Source organism: Lissotriton helveticus, chromosome 2_1, assembly GCF_964261635.1.
Source record: "Lissotriton helveticus chromosome 2_1, aLisHel1.1, whole genome shotgun sequence".
Classification (NCBI taxonomy): domain Eukaryota; kingdom Metazoa; phylum Chordata; class Amphibia; order Caudata; family Salamandridae; genus Lissotriton; species Lissotriton helveticus.
In genome coordinates this window covers 1,365,195,581-1,365,217,479 of record NC_136059.1, presented here as the reverse complement: position 1 = coordinate 1,365,217,479, position 21,899 = coordinate 1,365,195,581, and the positions used below count along the sequence as shown (strand labels likewise).

The window sequence follows — 21,899 nt, the reverse complement described above, 5'->3', positions numbered from 1 at the left end:
TCACTCTTCATATTTTGCAATGCTGTGCAGTGACATTCACTTGCTTGCTCATGAATTTGGTTTTTATTACTCACCTTCGGCCAGTGTTGGAGAGCAATCTTGCATTTAAAGATAATAAATCCCTCTCTTTTTTATTTAATTAGTAAAAAGAAGAATAAATTATATTTTCACTTTAAAATGTGTCCAACGATGTTATTTTTTGTAATCGCTCTCTAACGGGTTGACCTGTGAAGTTTATTCAAAACTCAGCTAGGATTCAACTGGATGTTTTTTGTTTTTTTTTGGTAATGTTGGTGCCGATAAGAGCCTATTTTTTAGATTTAGGCATCCCAGAGCCCTGATGAATGCCCCAGGCCAGATAGTTTCTGAGGGCAGAAAAATGTTGGCTAGTATAAAGGGTTTGAGCCATTGTTCTCAGTTCACCCACCTGATATAGTGTATTTAGACATACCTAGAGTCCTCCCTAATAAAGGTGATAACCGAGGAACTCAAACTTATTACTAGATTTTGTGGATCCTGCTTGTCCAATGGCATTATTCAAGAACTCCCTCCTACCGCCATGTTTTCGAGGAGTTAGAGTTTCCCCAGTGGTACTATCTTACCAGGGTGGTGAGAGGATGAGGATGATGAAGCATGACACTATTATGTGTGGGAGGTATCCTCTTCCAAAAAGGATGGCTTTCACACTCAGTTTAACAAACTTCCTGCTTTGTAAAATTATGTGCAAGTGCATAACACTTTCCCAAAATGTAGGAGACTGTTTCCCTTGTGTCCCTGTCTTCTCTTGCATATGGTGAGCCCCTGTACCTTTTTGTGATGCACTAAATATTTTATGGGGAAGGGACGTAATAGATAAGGGGGGTGGGGGGTCCCATCCTCCGAAGCACCTTCCTTAATCTCCCTCTAGTCATAAAGGTTAAACGCAGCACAGAGGTCAATAAATGCCACAAAAGGGTATGACAGCACAGGCTATGGTGGACTGGAACAATACTGGTAATCCACCAGAAGGGCGCCCAACACTAGATTTAATAGCTGGAACACTATAACTTTTGAAGCTACACCAGTTCAGTTGGTGTAATGCCCAAGTCTCTTGAAATAAACATATGTCAGGGCCATCAACAAAAGTGCCCCAGCAGGGTTGCCTAGTTTGTCCTTAATCCCTGCAATGTTACAGCTTATAGTAGAGTCTGCGGAGGTGGAGGGAGGAGAGTGTCAAAAGGTGGTGTTGATAGGGCCTAATGGGGGGCCGTTCTTCTGTGGTAGCAAGTGATGGCATGTTACCTGTACCTGGGTTATGGCCGCCATTCAAAGAATCATGCTCCGGTTCAAGGAGCACAAGGACGTTTCCCTCTGCGTTAGGGCTATTGCTTGAACATTCAAGGCCTGTCAACCTAGCACTGTTGTGACCTGTCTGATTGATATGGTGTTAATCAATCAGTTAGACAGGATGGAAATTCGATTGTGGCAGGATGATTTCGTCTCTGGCCCCATCCTTCAACCCCTGTGGGTAACTTTGATGGGATAATGCACGCTGCATGGCAAACCCAGATCTACCCTTGATGGTGAACCTTGGGGGACAAAAGGGAGTAATCAACAATAGTATCGGGGGTGACAATAGAAGGGGTTCAGGCATTGCAGGTTTCCGAGCTACTACGTCCTTCAAGTTCCTGATTTCAGACTAAATTGCCACCAGCCGCTTGCAGATGGACTCTAGCTTTTACGACACTAGTGCTGCGAATCTATCAAACAAGTCCTTGAGCCCTTCAGATGTCTTGGCAGGTGCCTTATTTTCAGCTACACTCTCCGCTACGTGGGCCAGAGTACACTGCCTCTTTGTCTTGGTGTGATTGGCTACCCTCTTCCTTTTGCCTACAGCTCTATTAACTAGCACAGGGCTCATGTGGGGTGTTGGGGATTGACCAGGTTGCAGTGGGGAACCATCTTGCTCCTCTGGTGGCTTGGTTGTCTCCCAAGTATTTGGGCACGCCCTGGTGCTTGGGTGTGAGCTTGATGTTGAAGAAGCCACCAGGAACCCAGGTGCTATTGCTGGCAGAGGCCTAGGATCGCAAGGGGGGAATAATGGGTCAGAGAAGGATAACTAATGCTCCACCAGGTCCATTTTCTTGCTCATTAGGCCCACTGCTCTCTGTAAGAACCTGTCCAGGGTAGAACTCTGTGGCCTGCTACCTCCACTGCCTGGAGCTCTCCGCGTCCCCATGCGGACACGTATGGAAGGGAAACGCCAACTCTGTTAAGTTAGACCAGGCACCCTCCTGCGGCAAGGAGATGCTGGAAGGATGCAGCAGGTCGTAGCAGGGCTTCCAAAAAGGCTTGGGAGCACCAAGTCCAGTACCAAGTATAGCAAGGCAGGCAGAGGGCTGGCTGTAGCGATGGGGGTTGGGCTGCCAGAGACCTTTTTGGGTAATTTAAGGGATTAGGGAGGCTGGTGACATCATGATGGTTAGAGACCTCAGGCACACATACCACAGGCCCCCTCAGCGACCTTCGGTGACAAGTCCTGGCGGCTCTAGGTGATGTTAAGGCGATTTAGGACTACCCAAGTAGCAACTCAAAAACCTTGCGTTCAAGGATGGAAAATCAACAAAACAAGGTCCGGTGGCTCTTGTCGCTAGTCGTGACAGGCTGGATTGCTAATGGCTTGAGGATAACTGTTCTTTTGCTCTGTCTATAGTCTCCAGAGGAAAAAATGGCTATTGCCCCTGTGTGACAGTCTGGGCACTAGGAGCAACCTGGAGGCATTTAGGATGTTAAGGACAGATTGCTCCAGGTTAGTGGTATTCGCTGGTGGGAAGATACCTCATGGCTGCCTGGATTTGTGTTTCAAAGTGTATCTGAGCAAGTGAATAGGAATTGTTATGATCTGCCAAAGGTTTTTTGAGGAGTGGTCTGACCTCTGCGTGTTTCCATGCGTCGAGGAAGGTGGCTGCCGACATGGAGGCGTTGAGGATGGTGGTGAGATGGTGGCTGATCTCACAGCTTCAGAGGTTGAAAAGTTAATGGGGGCACGGGTCAGTGGACGCTCCTGAGTGTATGGAGTTCATCAAGGTGGTCATAGTTGGTGTGTTAAGTTGATTCCATGCGGGGATCAGGTGGTTGGTGGCTGTGGTTGGTGTGTAACAGAGGAGGTCGGAGGGTTGAGGACCAAAGCTTCTGTAGAAGGTTGCTATATTGTTGTGGAAGTGGTCGGCGAGGGTGTCGCAAAGTTTTTTGTGAAGGGGGGGGTTGCATTTTCTGTGGCTGATAGGCTGGTGAAGAGTTCCTTTGATTGGTTGATGCTGTAGGCGGCTCGGTCAGGGTATTTCTGGCTGGTTTGCCATATTTTTTACAGTTTTTCGTACCCATGTTTTGATGCGCTGAGTTGGGCTTTTGCCAGCTGGTTTGTTTGGTTGGTTCGTGCATTTTTGCTAGCTTGGTGGGGGCGACTTGGTTGGCCGCGCTGGTGATCCAGGCATTGAAATTCTCTGTCTGGTTCAGGTTGGTGGGGATGCCAGGCTGTGCTGTTTTGAGAGCTGATGAGTTACCTTAGTCCAGCTGCGGTAGGGAGTGCTGTGTCGATTGGGGGTGGTGTATGGCTGACCGGTGAGGGTGAAGTGTACGATGGAGGGGTCGGTACAGGTGAGCTCCGATGTGTGGCTGTATCGGATTCTGTTGCTGGATGTGAAGATGGGGTCCAGAGGTTGTCCTGCTTTGTGCATGGGGTCAGTGACAATCTGCCCGAGGCTGATGTTATCTAGTCTTTTTAGAAGGTCGGTAGTGTTGGTATCGGTGACATCATCGAGGGGGAAGTTGACATCTCCTAGGAAGATGTAGTGATTGGATTAGACGGTAAGAGGAGTGACAAATTTGGCGATTGTGTCGCTGAGGCGTGGTCCTGGCAGTCTGTATATGAGGGTTCCTTTGACGGTAGTTTTAGCATCGGCGTGGAGACGGAAATTCATGTGTTCCATAATTGGCGTGGTGTCATCATCGATGCAGATGATCTATACTATGTGAACGATGGCGATGCATCCGGCGTGTCTTTTTGGTCTCGGTATTTCATCTTGTAACTGCTGGGGGTTGCTGTGGCAATGTCAAAAGCTGATGTGGGGGTGAGCAAGGTATCTGTGATAAAAGTGACGTTGAGGATGATGGTGGAGATGGCGTCCCAGATTTCGGTGGCTTGTTTGCAGAGTACTAGAAGATTGTGCACTTTATTCCAACATTTGCACTGTCCAAAAGACAAATTGCACCTGAAATCTCCATGGTCTATTGCTATTTTGCACATCCCACTTGTGTATAAAAAAGCTAATGTTTCGGACTTATTTGTGGCTGCTAGAGGAACTCGCACTTTATTTTAATATTTTCACTGCGCTGATTTGTGTTTAATGGATCTAGGGATCAGTAGAGTGTTTTATGCCTAGCATGTAAAAGTGAGACCCAAGTGTAAAATGTCCTCCACTTTTGGAACTTCTGGGTTTACATGACATTCACAGAATCTAATTGGTTTGTTTTATTATTATTTTGTATCTCTACATTTATGATCTTTTATGATCAAATAAAGTTTTATGATGATGATTGACATCTTGAAAGCATATATGGTTGAGGAACAATCGTTAATAATTTCTGCACTATATTTGGCTTGGATGTATAGTATCTCTTATTTTGACTGCTGCAAAACAATTTGCAGATTGTAGAATCTCATCTTTCAGATATACCACCTGTTACATCGTAGCTTTGAACCCACAGAAGAATCCTCAAACCCACACATTATCTATTTTATTTCTGGTTATTTCTTTTTGTTTATGTGATGTGTTTTCTGTTGTAGTTTTATGATCCTAAGCGATCGAAATAAAATTCTTTAACCCCTTTGGTGCGCATAACGGCCCCCGGCCGTCATGCGTCACAGGGGGCGTGTGCGGAGGACGGCCGGGGGACGTCTGAATCCCGCCCACTATTTAAATCGCCCGCAAAGGGCGATAATGTGCGCAGCGCCGAAGGGGTTAATTGACTGAGTGACTGGTATCCTAGATGCTGGAAAATGTGGGTCTTTCCCTTGTGCAGCATTTTTAATCTAGCAGGGCCTGCAAAAGTGAAAGAAAGATTCTTATCTTTGATGCATTGTCTCAAGCTCAAGACACCATCATGGATCTGTATTTTCTCCTTAAGGTAAGCCTTGTGAGATGCTGATCTTGGCAGCTTCCTATTTGATTTAGCATCTTTTAATTTATGGGAAGAAGTCCTGTAAGCACATTCTATCTCAGAGTTTCTAGAAAAGGCTCAATCCGGAGTGTGCAGTATCCAGGCCTCTAGAAATTCTGGAGATATTTGCACTGTCTAGTATACTCTATCAGACCAAAGAAGCCAAGGTTCCATCTGCAATCAGGTTTTTCTAATTCCACTTCTTCTGCCATACTGATTTCAAAAGCATCGGTTTCCTTCCACATCAGAATCTTCAAGTCTGCTAATTCTTGCCTCTGCTTCAATCATGCTGCTTGCTGACAGTCTTAGACACATTCCAATTATTTCAAATTGCTTTAAATCTGTATTCTATTCAACTTCTTGCTCTGGGTTAAGCCATGTACCATTGCCAACTTTTACTGGTTTTGTTTGCTTAAGGCCAGGCTTCTACTATTTGTCTTTCTGTTCTGCCATGGTATACCATGGTAATACCAGCTGCCGTAGCTCTGCCACATTGTGGGAAGTATTTGTAATGAACTGTCTGTCTATGGATTTTTGGCTCACATTACTGCCTTAAAACCAATATATATCCCATAACAACACCTGATTCATAAAGTTTGTACTAGAAGTTAAAGTTCCGAACTTTTGCAAGGTCATAAGACCTATCCAAATAAGAATCTAGTGTTAGGAGAATTGTTAACAAGAGACTAGGTGCTGAACGAGGATTGTGCGACTCTTGAAAACAAGCATTGGCATTGCCAATAGGTCTCGCTTTTGGGCCCTTATAAGTAGTTATGCAGCATAATTTCCTTGTTGCAACAACATAAAATGTCGCATGCATAAACACTTAGATGGTCCCAAAAGCGAGCCCTATTGGCTATTTGCAATGCAATAAGTCTTGCATTTAGGCAACTTTAAGCTGTTGGCATAGTAAATGACAATGCCTTTTCAATTTATTGTAAAAGTAAAATTTTTTGAAAGTTATTGTCATTTACAATGCCATTATGTTCAATTTAAGTAAATGGGAGACCTATAGCATTGCAAATGATTGTTATTTATGATGTGTAGCCTGGCGTTGCGTGTGTGAGTGGCGTTGCGTGAGTGAGTGAGTGGCGTTGCGTGAGTGAGTGAGTGGCGTTGCGTGAGTGAGTGAGTGGCGTTGCGTGAGTGAGTGAGTGGCGTTGCGTGAGTGAGTGAGTGGCGTTGCGTGAGTGAGTGAGTGAGTGGCGTTGCGTGAGTGAGTGAGTGAGTGGCGTTGCGTGAGTGAGTGAGTGAGTGGCGTTGCGTGAGTGAGTGAGTGAGTGAGTGGCGTTGCGTGAGTGAGTGAGTGGCGTTGCGTGAGTGAGTGAGTGAGTGGCGTTGCGTGAGTGAGTGAGTGGCGTTGCGTGAGTGGCGTTGCGTGAGTGAGTGGCGTTGCGTGAGTGAGTGGCGTTGCGTGGGTGAGTGGCGTTGCGTGGGTGAGTGGCGTTGCGTGGGTGAGTGGCGTTGCGTGGGTGAGTGGCGTTGCGTGGGTGAGTGGCGTTGCGTGGGTGAGTGGCGTTGCGTGGGTGAGTGGCGTTGCGTGGGTGAGTGGCGTTGCGTGGGTGAGTGGCGTTGCGTGGGTGAGTGGCGTTGCGTGGGTGAGTGGCGTTGCGTGGGTGAGTGGCGTTGCGTGGGTGAGTGGCGTTGCGTGGGTGAGTGGCGTTGCGTGGGTGAGTGGCGTTGCGTGGGTGAGTGGCGTTGCGTGGGTGAGTGGCGTTGCGTGGGTGAGTGGCGTTGCGTGGGTGAGTGGCGTTGCGTGGGTGAGTGGCGTTGCGTGGGTGAGTGGCGTTGCGTGGGTGAGTGGCGTTGCGTGGGTGAGTGGCGTTGCGTGGGTGAGTGGCGTTGCGTGGGTGAGTGGCGTTGCGTGGGTGAGTGGCGTTGCGTGGGTGAGTGGCGTTGCGTGGGTGAGTGGCGTTGCGTGGGTGAGTGGCGTTGCGTGGGTGAGTGGCGTTGCGTGTGTGAGTGGCGTTGCGTGGATGAGTGGGGTTGCGTGGATGAGTGGGGTTGCGTGGATGAGTGGGGTTGCGTGGATGAGTGGGGTTGCGTGGATGAGTGGGGTTGCGTGGATGAGTGGGGTTGCGTGGATGAGTGGGGTTGCGTGGATGAGTGGGGTTGCGTGGATGAGTGGGGTTGCGTGGGTGAGTGGTGTTGCGTGGGTGAGTGGCGTTGCGTGGGTGAGTGGCATTGCGTGGGTGAGTGGCATTGCGTGGGTGAGTGTGGTGTTGCGTGGATGATAGTGGGCTTGCGTGGGTATGAGTGGCGTTGCGTGTCTAAGTGTTGCTGTGTGGGTGAAAGTGGCACAGAGCCTTTGATGTGGCCTGGCGCAGGAGAAATGCTGCTGCTGCTAATTAAATACAAGAGCGGCCGGGAAGCGGCCGGGAAACACAAGTACGGCCGGCCACATAATTAGGGGAAGAGAAGCCGCACAGCACACGCTGGGAGAAGCCCTTTGATGTGCTGTGCAGCCGCGATGCGCGCTCTGTGCTGGGGGAGGGCCATTAGCCTGAACTCGCGGCAAGATCAAACGAAGGGTGGGAGGGACATTGAGGAACAGATGGCCATGAAAGTGTATGGGCCAAAAGCGCGTGCCTGTGGCCACGTGCACTCGAAGAAAACGCCACGAAAAAATGCGGTGGTTTGACAATCAGTTCGAGCACTTGAATTCTCGCCATTTCCCATTCCTTCGGAATGGTAAAGGACGAGACCTAAAAACACTAGCATTATTTGAAACTATTAAAAACTCAAGGGTAGTCAGCAAAGGCACATCACACAATTCAACAGGCTGGAGCAGAGTGAAATGTTGTCCATCTGTAAAAATGTGTATTAGTAGATAAATCCCCTTTTTGTTAGCCGCAGTATCATATGTTCTTATCAGAATGAAACAGCCCTTTCATTTTCTTTTTTGTCAATTTCCTTACTGATATCTGCTCTGAACTGTGCATCTCTTCGGTTACAAGAGTTGAGTCGCCCACCCCCGACACCCAGAATGCAACTGCTCCGAGGAAAGCACAGTCTGAACAATGTTGTAAAGAGACAATAGGAATCCAGCAAACTGGCATGCTGTGGTCCCTGGCCTTACACCCCCTAACTTGCATTGGTTAATGTTGTGGCATCAATTATCACCACAGTAAGCATTATTTCTCCAGTAGGAAAAAATGATTGGGGATCCCTTTACTTTCAGAGTGGGACAGTAAGGAACAAGTGAGAGGCATTTTCCTGCGGGCAGAATGTGTTTTTAGATACCAATGTTCTTTTATCCTAGCCCAGCTAAATACCAGTCTTTCTTACAAAGTACAAGAACATTTTGACTTAATAAACATTTAATTTTTTGATACACAAACCGGTTTTTGATTTTAATCCTTTTTTAATTCAATGTTTAGATTAATAAAGAGAAAGACAAGAATCATTGTCACAGTTTAGGTTTCATCATATTCTATACTAATTAACATTTTAGCCACACAGTTTAAGCACTCTTTCAAATATTATTGACCACTTAAGCCTGTGCAAGGATATCATCTGATTATCCTGGTTATATTTCCAACTTTGTTCGATGTAAGTTGACAGAGTATGCACAGATGTCGGTCCCTTGTTCACTTTGCCACTGGATTCAAGCTAGCCTGGCTGATGAAGGGTGTTACCCGGAAACCGGTCCCAGGATATTTGTTTCCGATTCAGGGAAGACCTGGCTTGGCAGTTCGGGCTGGACTGTTCCCATGAGGCACAGGGCCAAGACTGATTTGCATAAAGCTGGATCTGAACGGAGGTGGCGAAGTGAGCTAAAGAATTATGATGGATTCAACCCAGATCTGTTGCTGGGGGTGAGTGTCTGAAACGTTTCAGTGCTCTGTCCATCACCTCCTTGTGTTTGCTTTATATTTCCGAATTTCCCACTTGGTCTACTGACAGTGTCCGGTTTAAGAAGTAGTGCAGTCAGACCTTAACACATTTCATAATCCTTACTGGTTATCTTCCCATTATTTGGAATTGAGATTGGCCTATCAATCAGAAATAGTGGTTCCTCAACTAGACACCTGCCTGAAGAATCCATATAACCTAATGCTGCCATAGGTACCCTCTTGACTTATCTTATGGACACTGGAACACACAATTCTTTCAGCAATAGATCCAGCTTCAGAATCCACGCAGTCATGATTCAGGTAACAGTTGCAGCACAAGTTAATGTCTAGGGGTGAATGCATCCCTGGAAGCACAATGTTTGTCCATATCCTGGATACCCTTATGCTCCAATATCGTACCAAATGACCAACTGAAGCCAAGTTAGAAATTCTAGTGTAAAGATGCACTGAAAAAGGTTGATGTACTAATTTAGCAAATATACTTCAATGTAAAATGGAATAAACACTCATGCACATTTACGTACATATGATGAGAACATAAGCATATATATGCATAGTTTGGAATTACAAAATTGAAAACAAAACATTTAATACTCTGGAAAACAATAGTGGCAAGCAAAAAATATGTAAATGAAAACGATCCAGGAGTATGAGTGAGAAAAATAAGTTTATTACATCCCTCTGTAACCCTCCCAACCCTTCACAGCCCCATCCACCGCCTGAGAGGACACTGTACTTTACTTTTTAGTTTTGTCAAGAGCTCTTCACCACCTTTGTATTTAACAGGGGCTTTTTTTAAAACATTCACCTTAAACTATATTTAGTTAAAATTACTAACAGGATCTCAGGTCTCTAAAAAATAAACATAATTCCCTGGCGGCTGTACAATTAAAAACAATAATATGGTTCTTACCACACTACAACTAGTAATGGCTAGTATTTGCCATGCCCTGGAGGAGGGTGTGTGAAAATGTTGCCTCATGCGAGTAAAAAACAAATCTTGCATTACTACAACAGCGATTTTAACGATACAGCACAGACAGCCTAAAAAACAATAATATCAACCTAACTTACTTGCTTAGGTACTTGCAAACCATCTCGGCAACATTCTCACAGTTCTTTTTAGTTGGGCAGAAGACCAGGCAGGAATTATTTGGAATTACCTCGGTCACCAATGCTATGAGATGGTCAGGATCCGTCTTTTGCATAGTACTGGAATACTAAGGAAGCAAACATTGTTTACATTTTAATATATAGCCGTAGGTTCCAACAAGTTGGTAGTACCATCTCTTTGGTCATGCTGGTTTGTTTACAGTCTACAGAACAATTCTCCAAGTAATCCCTTAGCTTCCAATATAAATGAAATAATGCAAAAAATGAGATAATTTGTTTTAAGCTAATATTTGGATGATCAATGCGCATTTCATTTATCAAATGAGCGGGTGGGTCTCCTTTCATGCAAAACATTCTGTGTAGGACCTCTGTTACAAGCCAACAAAACTGCAGTAGGAAAAATAAAATGTTTTATCTTCAGTACTGGAGCGCTCTCAAAAGATGGGGAATTTTGGAACTTTAAGTACACCGTGTTAAAAGTGAATAGCGCTAAATAAGTGAAAAACAACATGTGCAGATGCAAACAAGAATAGTGGACTTTGCTCTTGCCCATAACCGGCCATGCAAATTTGGGACTAATTAGTGCAAAGCCCAATAACGGCTTCGGCTTCCTAATCTGCCTGCCGATGAAACACAACAAAATGTAACAATTGCAATGTATGAATGTACCATACAGATTTATAATTGTAATGCAAAAGGTGCTAATTTTATTTTAGCCAAAGCAAGGTGGAAGCTGCAGAAGACAATGTGTAGCTGGGGAGCATAGTTTCAATGTCATACAAAGAACAGTCTTCTTATATCTTAGGAAACGCAACATACAGGTAAGCATGTCTACAAGAAAAGCACCTTACAAAGTAAGACATTGAAAACATACCTAAAAAGTGAATAGGGTGTTTTTACCATACAAATAACAGGTGGTACCTCAGGGTTGCGGGAATGGATTGCCTGTGGTAAACCATTTGCACATAAATAGGCAAAGGAGGACCACGGTAGATACAATATCTGAGGAGATCATTAAATGGAAAGGATGTGTATATCGTAAATTTATATGAGGTACGAAATTCTTAGACATGACCTAGTCATGTCATAAGCTGCCGCTATAGTTGGTAGTGGTGGCAATCAGAATTAATGGCAGAGTAGAGTCAACAATAACATTGGCTCCTGAGGCATACATTTGGCAGATCCTACTTCTAAACTAAGGTTGAAATGTGTTAAAGTGCAGCACAAGTTGGAATTATATTAGCCAAGTATTGCTGCACATTGGATGACAGTAGATGCCTCTCTGGCGGACAATTACATTAAAGATTTTAAAGAATGGGCAGGACCAGAACAGGTTTAAATAAAAATGTCCAGCACAGATCATATTATAGACGAGGATCTATCAGACTGCAGGACGCATACACAAAATTTGCTGAAAACTACTAACACAATACCCTTGCGAATGTTGTGAATGACATTATTTATCTTTAACTTCAGTTCTGTAGTATTGGCATCTTTAATATAATCACATGTTTGAAGCATTCTGCACGTCAGGCTGACAGTTCACTGTCTGTAAATGTCATTAATCAGTCTTAAAATGGCTATAGGTCTCAACAACATTTTAGAAGCACATGCACCTCATTTTAAACAATCCACACTTCAGCGAATGAGCTAGAAGTGCTAAGCTCTCCTATTGGGAGGAGGTGTGATGCAGCGGCCAGGGCGGCCGACTCCGGTACACGGGGTCTCACGGTTCGATCCCCAGTGCCGGCGGCCTCTTCTAGATGGGCAAAGAACACAGCAGCTGTCTTTCATATTGTCAATGTAAATAAACTCTAGTGCATCTGCACACATATAATGAGTGTAAAGATTTTTCTGCCTAAGTTACAGGATTTGGGAAAATTAAATATAGTGACAGATTAATTTAGATTAAAGACATAGGGGACCTTAGGCATGAGTTTAGAATTGGTCCCAAAATAGCTTTGTTCCTATGAAAGCGGAGAAAATGTTCCTTTATAGTAACTGCTTGGAACTCTCCTAGCCAATGTAAGTGGCAGCAGAAATACTGTCTACCAAGAGATGAACTTTTGATGTGCTGTGTGGATTGATTTGAAGAAGGGTGGCACCATGAGTTGTCTTAAAACAGAATTCAGCTTCCAAGGAACTGTAGAGTGCCATATTAGAGTAAACTCCCTAAAAAAACCTTGATGAACTGTTATGACCCTGTGCAAAAATAAAATTGAGGTGTCTCTCGTTCTTCTAAATTTCGAGATTGCAATCAGGTGGGCTCTCCGAATACTTAAGATCACTCTTGTCCTGCTAGAGCACGTATGGAAGTATTTGATGACGCTGTGCGTACAATGGATGGAATACTTGGTCTTTACACCATACACAGAAATGCTTATATGTGTTGGTGATTGCCATTTGAAGGATGTTCCTGCATTCTACCGACAGATCTACATGACCGAACTCTGGGCGGTCAGATACCAGGCTGTCAATTTCTGTGACTTGAATTAGTGATGGACTATGTTTCCATTTAATCACGAGAGGGGCCTGGAGTTCATCATTGGTGGCACTGTTGGAACTTCGGAGTGTCTTAGGAGTTCACTGTACCAGTACTGGCATGGCTACGCCAGGGAAATGAGGATCAAGGTACAGTTATTCACCTTCAGCAGTACCCTGGGGATAAGGGTTAACAAAGGAATAGCACATGGAAAGACTTGATCAAAAAAGATCTGTCCTGGGTTACTGATTGCCGAATCCTGCTGGAGTTGTATCTACATTTTTGTTACCCAATGTGGTGAACAGATTTAGCCATTGCCCTTCCCCATTATGTGGAAGATCTAGTCCACTTGCTTTTGGTGGAGCTCCCACTCAAAGCAATCTGATAGGCTTGACTGAGGGCACCAGACTGATAGTTTTGGCGCCCCAGTAGGTGTTACACTGCGATGTCTACCTGACTCTAGTTGGCCTAGTCCCATAAGAAAATTAGTTACTTACATATAACTGCAGTTCTCCAGTACTGGTATCTTTCATAGATTCAGATTCTTGAGGCATCCCTATCGGGGTAGTGGGAGCCCCAAGGTATACTTATGAAAGCAGTAGTTAATATTGCCATAGGCTACAATGCAATGAACAGTCACTGCAATAGACAAACTTAAGTAGCAGCCAATCAGGCGACAGCTCCCTGTAAAACACTCCTCTGTAAAACTCTCCCAAGCACAAGTGTGAAATATATACCTTGAGGAAATAAGGGAAGCCTCTCAGGGGAGGAGGGTGGGTCGCATGTGAATCTATGAAAGATACCAATACTGGAGAACCACAATTACAGGTAAGTAACTAATTTTCTTCTGCAGTATTGGATCTGTCATAGATCCACATGCTTGAATCAGGGTAGCTAGCAGTTGCATAGACAAATGTGCATAAAAACAATCAGTATACATGTATATACCCTAAGAGGATGGTGGGTAACAATCTACATGCATATACTCTAACATATAAAAAATAATGTAGCACTTTTTCACCAGCATATAAACAAAGTAATCATGCAAAAACAAAATGGCATACTATCACTTTAAACTGGTAAGGACACATCATGCAGAAGGAGAAAAAACACCTCTAAGAGTAGAGGCTTACCTTATTGACATAGATGACATAAGACTGCCTGTCCTACAGCTGTTTCGCTGTAAGTTGCCATATCCAGAAAATAATGCTGCATGAAAGTATGTGCACTCCTCCATGTAGCAGCCCGACAAATCTTGTCCAACAGGATGCCAGCAGAAGAGGAACCTGCTCTTGTAGAATGTGCCTTGGCCTTGCACTTAAGCGGTTTACCCATCTTAGTACAACAGAGCTGAATAGTAGCAGCGATCCATTGTGCAATAGTCTTCTGTGTGACAGCAGAACCAGTCTTTGAGGCCCAGTAGGTGATCTGTTTTGCGGAGCTGCTTAGTCTTTTGCGAATATAACTTAAGGCAATGTTTAACATCCAAGGAGTGAAGAGATTTCTCTGCTGGAAAAGAAGGATTTTGAGAAAACGTGCGAAGGACAACAGGTTCATTATGTGAAACTGATGGAATTTTCGGAATGAATTTAGGATTTGTTCTTAGTAAAATGTAGTCCTCTGTAAATTGTAAACAGGGTTCTTTTCTGGTGAAAGCTTGAATTTCACTTACCCTCCTTTGCAAAAGTAAGCACAAGAAGCAATGCCACTACTTTTTTTGAATTGGTTCAAACAGTGGTTTCATTAGTTGAGATAGGACCACATTGAGGTGCCATTCTGGTGGAGGAGGCCGATTTGGAGGTAAAGTTCTGAAAAATCCTTTCATTAACTGTTTGATGATGCGAGAGGAACAAAGGGAAGAAGGATCGGAAGTTTGTATCGGGAGATTACTGCAAGGTGGACCCTCATTGATGCATACCCCAGTCCTGACTTTGCCAGAGAGAGTAGATAAGGCGAGAGTTGTTCTGGAGAAGAGGGTGAATGACTTTCCAAAGGCACCAAGAGCAAAGATACTTCCATTTTAGTCTGTACGTTTTAGTGGTTGACTCTGCTCTAGCCTTGGACAATATATCCCTACAGTCCTGTGGAAGGACTAAGTCTTTTAACTCATTGAATTCAGGTGCCAAGCATGCAACTGAAAAGAAGCTGGGTGCGAATGCAGGATTTGTCCTTTGCTAATGGTTAGTAAAAGTCAGTATTACTGGCAGGTGATATGGTTTGGAGTCCGATAGCAGTAGTAGCTTTCGTAAACCAATGCTGGCAGGGCCAAAGTGGAGCAATGAGGATTAGCCGGCATGGTTCCCTTTTCATTCTCATTAGAACTCTGGATATTAGGGGGCATGTGGGGAAAAGCGTACACAAACATTCCTGATCATATTATCGAAAACGCTTTCCCTCATGACCCCCTCTGAGGTATCCTGCTGGCGAAGAACTGCCATTTATGGTTCTCTTGAGATGCAAATAGGTCCAAGTTGGGTGTTCCCCATTCCTGGGAAATGGAGTCAAGAAATAACTGATTGAGTTCCCACTTGTGACATGCATGACCTATTCTGCTCAAGGTGTCTGCCAGGTTTTTACTTCTGCCTGGGAGAAGTTCTGCTTTGATAGTTATGTGATGCCATAATACCCATTCCCAGATCCTTTGAGCTTCCAAAGATAGAATTAGAGACCTCGTTCCTCCCTGCTTGTTGAAATAGTGCATGCAGGTGGTATTGTCTGTACGAATAAGGACTGAGGATGCTCGTATTCTTGGGGGAAACAACTGGAGGGTGAGGAAGATTGCCCTAAGTTCTAGGAAATTGTGTGCATCTTGGAGATAGATAGACTCCATTTGCCACTTACTTAAAGGTCCCGAAGGTGCGTGCGTCCCCCCCCCGTGCGTCCCCCCCCTCCCTGCTTCCAATGATGCATCCGTGGTCAGAATGAACTCCGGAAGGAGAGAGGAATGTCAATCCCACAGATATATTGTTGGCAGACTGCCACCAAGGAAGTGCTTTCTTCATGACCTGGGTGATCTGAATGAGATCATAGAATGATCCGGGTATCTGAAGCCATTGTCTGTCCAACGGCTCTTAAAAAGGTCTCATCCTTAGACGCGTGTGAAGCACAATGAGGATGGCAGAGGACATCATGCTGAGAAAGGATTTGAGAAGATGGACAGAAGCTAACTCTCTTTTGGATAGACTGTGAGCCAGAGATAGTATAGTGTTCTGTCTTTCTGTGTATAAGAATGCCTTGTTTTGGAAGGTATCCAATGTTGCTCCGAGAAACGTTAACTGTTGGGAAGGTGTGAGAACGGGTTTTGGTAATTGACTGCAAGCCCTAGAGAACGGAAGAGCTGTAGGCAGAAGTGAATAGGCGCCAAGACTTGCTCAAGAGAAGGAGCCTTCACTAGCCAATCGTCGAGATATGAAGATCTGCAGGCCTCTTAATCATAGGTATACTGCTACGGGAGCGATACACTTGGTAAAAAACAGAGGAGCTGAGCGGAGGCCGAAGGGAAGCACTTTGAACTGATAGTGAGTGCCGGCCACAGTGAAATTGAGGAATCCTCGATGCTGGGGATGGATAGGGATATGGAAATATGCGTCCTGTAAATCGAGGCTGGCCCAAATATTCTAATGGTTCAGAAGCTGTAATATCTCCTGGAGAGCTACCACATAAAAGGATTTTTTCTACAGGTATCTGTTGAACTTTCTGGGGTCCAGAATGGGACGCCAGTCTCCCAATTTCTTCTTCACAAGGAAAAAGCGGGAATAGAAACCATTTACCCATTGAGAGCGTGGTACAGATTATATTGCTCTTATTTGCAGCATGACTAATGCTTATTTCTTTAGTAATTGGATGGCAGAGATTTTTGAGGTGGATGAGGGGGTGGTGTTGTGACAAACACCAGGGTACGGCCATATTTTATTATATGCAGGACCCATCGGTCTGTGGTAATCTTCTGCCATGGACTGACATTCTCTGGTTGAGGTGATAGTGGGGAGAGCAGCAGGTGGCGAGACCTCGTCACAGTTTTCTAACATTATTCCTGGACTGAGCTGGTTGTTTCTGTCTGGGTTGTCTAGAGTAAGCAGCTTGTGGTGAAGCGCGATATGTTTGTTGATGCTGGTAGGAAGGGAGAAATAAGGTGCAAGTCTGAGGTTGGTATTTTTGGAAATTTCCGCGAAATGAAGAAGTTCCTCTATCACGTGCTACACGAAAGGGGGTCTTCCTGTATTGAAGTGAACCCAAAGCCTTAGCTGTCTCGGTGTCCGCCTTAATGGTCTGCAAGGCATCATCAACATGTTTGCCAAAAAGAGCATCACCATCAAAAGGCATATTCACCTAGGGCGAAATTTTTGTGCCCTCAACCACCCTTGTTGCCTAAGGACAGCCGCTCCAGCGAGTAGACGAAAGGCTAGAGAAGCCACATCCATTGAAGCATCGATTATCTCTGATGCAGATCCCACACCTTCAAGAAGAATTTTCCTTGCCACTAGTTTTTTGTCCTCAGGAAGGAGGTCCACGTACGGAGATTGAGGTGGTGGTAAACCTCTTGCCAATATTATCAAAGCGCCTTCTTTCCTTGTCAGGTGGTGCAGTGATAGGCTCTGAAGGATTTGTTGACCTCAGTTGTGCAGCTTGTGAAATAATAGAATCTGATTTTGGATGCCCCATCAGACAAGCTGGCGCATCATCAGGAGCCTTTTATTTTTTATCTATTATAGGCAAGACTGGAATAACCGTAGCTGGTGTTTTCATAACCTTTTCACCTCCCTCCCAAATATGATCTATAATGGGTATTGCTCTCACAGTCTTTCTAGATAAATCTTTAAAATCATAAAGAAAGCAGTAAGACTGCTCGACAGTCAGACAATTGAAAGCGAGAAGCTGCTCTTACCATCAGTGCGTGGAAGCTGCCAATGTCCTACGGCCAAGAATCAGCTGTTTGAGGAAATGGAGAAGCGGATGTTGAAATAACGTAGTCTTCCTACTCATTACATGCTGGTCTTTCACCTAGAGGTTTACCCTCCTCAATCTCCCCATCATCAGATGTATCATGCTGCTGTGAAGGTAAAACACTAGTCGTCACAGGTAACACTGTAGGAGAAGGCTCAGACCTACTAGGAGGAGATGTCAGTGGTTGAGGTGGAGGCGGCGCTGGAGGAGGTACTCAATGAAGGAAAACAAGTACGATAGTCATGCAGCACGTGATTCTTGTACTAATGCCACAGGATGGTGGACCATGGGCTCACCAAGAGGTTCCATGTATTGCATTTTTGCATGTCGAGTGTGAAAATCCTGTTGATAGTAACCCTCATAGTCGTCATCATCATCCTGATATTTGACATGAAGCTGAGAGGGACTGTGAGCAGGACCAAACATTCCATCATTATCAGATTCCTTCAAAAATGTTGAAGGTGGCAAAGGTGAAACCACTGGAGGATTTTTGAAAAAACACCTAGAATGTCATCGATGGGTATAAAGGCTTTAGTTGCAAGGTCGATGGTCACTTATGGCCTGGCATAGTATACAGCATCATCAGCTTTGTCAACGGAAGCAGTGTCTGTGTCATTGACTAGGACATAATAGGAGCAGAAGATGAAATGGTCATTATCACCGACGATGCTGGAACAGTCTTCGCAGCTGACGAGCTGGTTGTCGTCGACGAGGAAGTTGTCATCGTCTGTGAAGACATCGTTCGCGAGTTAGTCGTCAGCAGAGATGATACCTTAGCTGTCGCTGAAAATGTCGCCGGTGGAGCTGCCATTGACAGCGTAGCAGTATCCGTCGCACACTATGGAATTTGACGACGATGCAGGTGAAACATGTTACGATGGTGATTTCTGCATCAACGGGGGCCCAGAGGATGGTGCCGTCAACGATACAGGTTTTTTAGAGACAGTAATCTTTATAAATGGCTCTGAAGAGGTTTTTTTTCATGTTTACAGGTCAGATGGTTTTTCTCCTCACTAGCAGATGAATGCTTTTCTTTTTGTGAGGGACCTGCAGCTTCAGGATGAGACTTTTTGGAAGCCTTTTTTCTAGAAATCTCAGGAGATTCACTGAAGCTCTCTCTCTTTTTAGATGTTTCCTGGGAGGTCTGTAAGGCAGAGCTCTCTTCATGCTCAGAGACATCAGACTTATTTTTTATCCTCTGCAGCCAAATCAACAACTTACCCTCTGTCTTTAAGGGTTTTGGTTGAGAAGGTTCTACACATTTTGCAGTCCTTTACTTTATGCTGGGGGTAGAAACAGTAGATACAGTCCTTATGGATATCTTCAGCATGCAGTCTCTTCTTACAGAATGATCCACATGGCCTGAAAATACCTTTCTTTGAAGAATCCAACATTTTTAAGAAGACTACCTGTCACACAACATGTGGTAGAAAATCTGTGAAACCTAGCTTCTCTTGGGCGTGTTCTACAGGGTGCTGTTGTCTGATTGGCTGCTACTTAACTTTTTTTCTTTTTACAAACAAGAGTAGACCGGCTATTGCAGTGACTTTTCATTGCATTGTAGCCTATGGCAATATTAACTACTGCTTTTGTAAGTATAGAGTGGGACTCCCACTATGACGACGGGGATGATTCAAGTATGTGAATCTATTAAAGATCCATTACTGGAGATCAACTGAGCCTGTTCCAACAGAAGCCAAGATCTTGTTCCTCCTTGTTTGTCGATGTAAAACATCAAAGATATGTGGTCACTGTTGATGATGACTGCTTGACCAACTAATCTGAGGATAAACAATTGTAATCCCAGTCTTATAGCTCCTAGATCCAGGATTTCACTGTGGAGTGTCTTCACTGTGTCTGTCCAGAGGCCTCGCCTCGTCAGCTCCTGCATATGTGCTCCCAAGATCTCCAAGGAACCATCTGCAGTCAGTCCTGTTCTATTTGACGAAGGCTGGAATGAGAAGCCCATATTGAGGTTTGAGGGAAACTTCCACCTTATCCTTCTTCTGACTTGCACTGTAGCATTTCATGAGAAATGACCCTGCAAAAAGGGCATCAGCTTAATGCAGGATACCATGAGACACAGACAAAATGGGTACAACATGACTGTTGGCAGAAACATTTCTTTTACATGGCTCGGAGAAAGAAAGTCCTTTCCAAGCTGTGTATTCAGGAATGTCCCCTAGTACTGAAGTTTGTGGTTGATTCCAATGAGAAGTTTTCTTGTTCGATTTCAAGCTTCATCTGTAAAACAGATATGTCACACAAGTCTTTGCCTCTTCCCTTGATGGAGCCTTGACGGGCCAAGTGTACAGTGAGAGGTGTACTTGGTGATCATGTCATCTCTGGAAAGCTGTAACCAGCACCAGGAATTTCGTGAAAATATGGGTTGCAAACATAAGACCGAAGGTGAGCACCTTAAATTGGTTACGCTGCCCCAGCACTGAAAAGTGCAGGTAGTTTCTGGAGTTTTGTTCAATGGGGATTTGGAAATATGCATCCTCAAGCTCTGGGAGCTGCATTCCTGAAGCATCATGAGGTCTTCTTGGAGCGTTAGCATGCCAAACAACTATTTCTTCATGAACTTGTTACGGTCCCAGACATCTGGAATAGGCCTCTAATGTCCCATTTTATTTCTTATCAAGAACATTTTATCCCCGTTTTCTCTGGAATCTTGGGAATGTCTCTATGGCTCCCTTTCAGAGGAGGACAAGAATTTCCTGTTGTAGCTCCCTCAAGTGAAGATGACATTCCTTACTAGCTGGGCATACGTGGTTCTATTAAAAGTCTAGGGTGTGTCCAGTGTGTATAACCTGCTGTACCCACCATTCCAATTTAATAGATTCCCTTGCTGGAGTAAAAATGGGAAATCACCCCCTGACCTGATGTGGTGTTCGTGATCTGCGAAGAGTCATCTGTATGTGCTATGTTATGTTGATTTATATAGCGCACTAATCACCTGAGAAGGAATATAGGTGCTTGTATCAGTTTTAATGTTTTGTAGGGCATCTTTGTGCACCCACATAAAGTGCCCCGGTCAAAAACGATGATCTTGGCTTGTACTTATAGGCAAAATGCTATAGGCTTTCCATCTAGCTAACCTGGCAGATACACTAGCAGCCTGTTGGGCCCTGTACAACTTCTTCAAACGCCGGTTTGAAAGCCCGTGTTTTCATCAGTTTTAGCCCCCTTAACCATACAAAGTCCAGTAGGGGAAGCGACCCAATTGCCTTGCGTGACTACTCATTGAGATCACAGCAATCAGGAGAGTGTTTCTTAGCTGCTCTTTTCATCAAAGCATTACAAGTGGGCTATGCAGTCTGAAGGAGAATCTGATTGAACAGAAGATGTGTCTCCTTCATTGGCTAATATGAGATTATCCCATTTGTCATTGTGTAGGAGAGACCTCACCTTCCTCCAAATCGGAGTACTGGTCAAAATCTGACAACACTTTCTCTCAGGTGTTGCTGGAATTGAGGGTAAGAAAATATTTCTGGGAGGTGTTTCTAGCAGCACTGGAGTCAAAGGCAGTGGAGGTTGGATGGTGCTTGAGGTGGCGGAAGCGTGGATGGAGTAGACCGTGGGGTAGTGGCTGGTTGCCCAAATGGCTGTTGATTAAGTAACCTTTGAAAAGACTCCACCATATGCTGCAATGATGCATGAACCCAACAGTCAGTTGTATGGCCTCATGTTCTCTGTAGTACCGATGCAGTCCATATGAAGGAGGGCGATTGTCAGTTATAAAGGTCCGCAACAGATAATCAAATTCTTTGTAGTCTACTTCTTCAAATGCTTTTGCCTCATATTCAGGTATGTAATAAACCTCTAGCTGTGCAGGGATGTGTGCAGTCTCAGAGGTGCCATCCTGGTTACGGACATCAGCTTCCAGCTCATATTCCAGAATCTGGTGAGCAAATGTACGGTCATCTTTATTGGTGAAAAGAAGACTGGAGACTAAAATGATGTCGTAAACAAGGCTATAGTCTGCGGGCTAATGAGGATCAACTCTGGACTCCCGGTTGATGGTGAAGGAAGATTTCCATAAATATAATCATCATCGATGGTATGAAGAATGACATCCATGGTGTGGTCGTCAACTCTCTCTACATTGTGGATTATCTTATCCACGGAGAAGAGTGGGAGGCGGCCTGTCTGCTATCAAGCTGTCCCTCACACACTAGGAGTGTCGTATTGGAGGATTTGCCAATATTCTGTCTGCTCCAGGAGTGCAGAAAACTAATTAAACAGCCAAGAAACAATAAAACAAATGGGGATGGGAGGGCCAACAGGGAGACCCAGCTGGC

The 21,899-nt window shown here is 44.6% G+C and overlaps 1 protein-coding gene across 2 annotated transcripts in view; it reads right to left on the bottom strand.

Moving 5' to 3' along the window:
- HELQ (helicase, POLQ like) overlaps positions 1–21,899 on the bottom strand; it is a 494,226-nt gene that overhangs the window by 351,622 nt on the left and 120,705 nt on the right. For both annotated transcript variants that reach the window (XM_078676301.1, XM_078676302.1), the window contains one exon: positions 10,131–10,276. In XM_078676301.1, the coding sequence (XP_078532427.1) occupies positions 10,131–10,276 (146 nt within the window). The remainder of the gene's footprint in view (positions 1–10,130; positions 10,277–21,899) is intronic.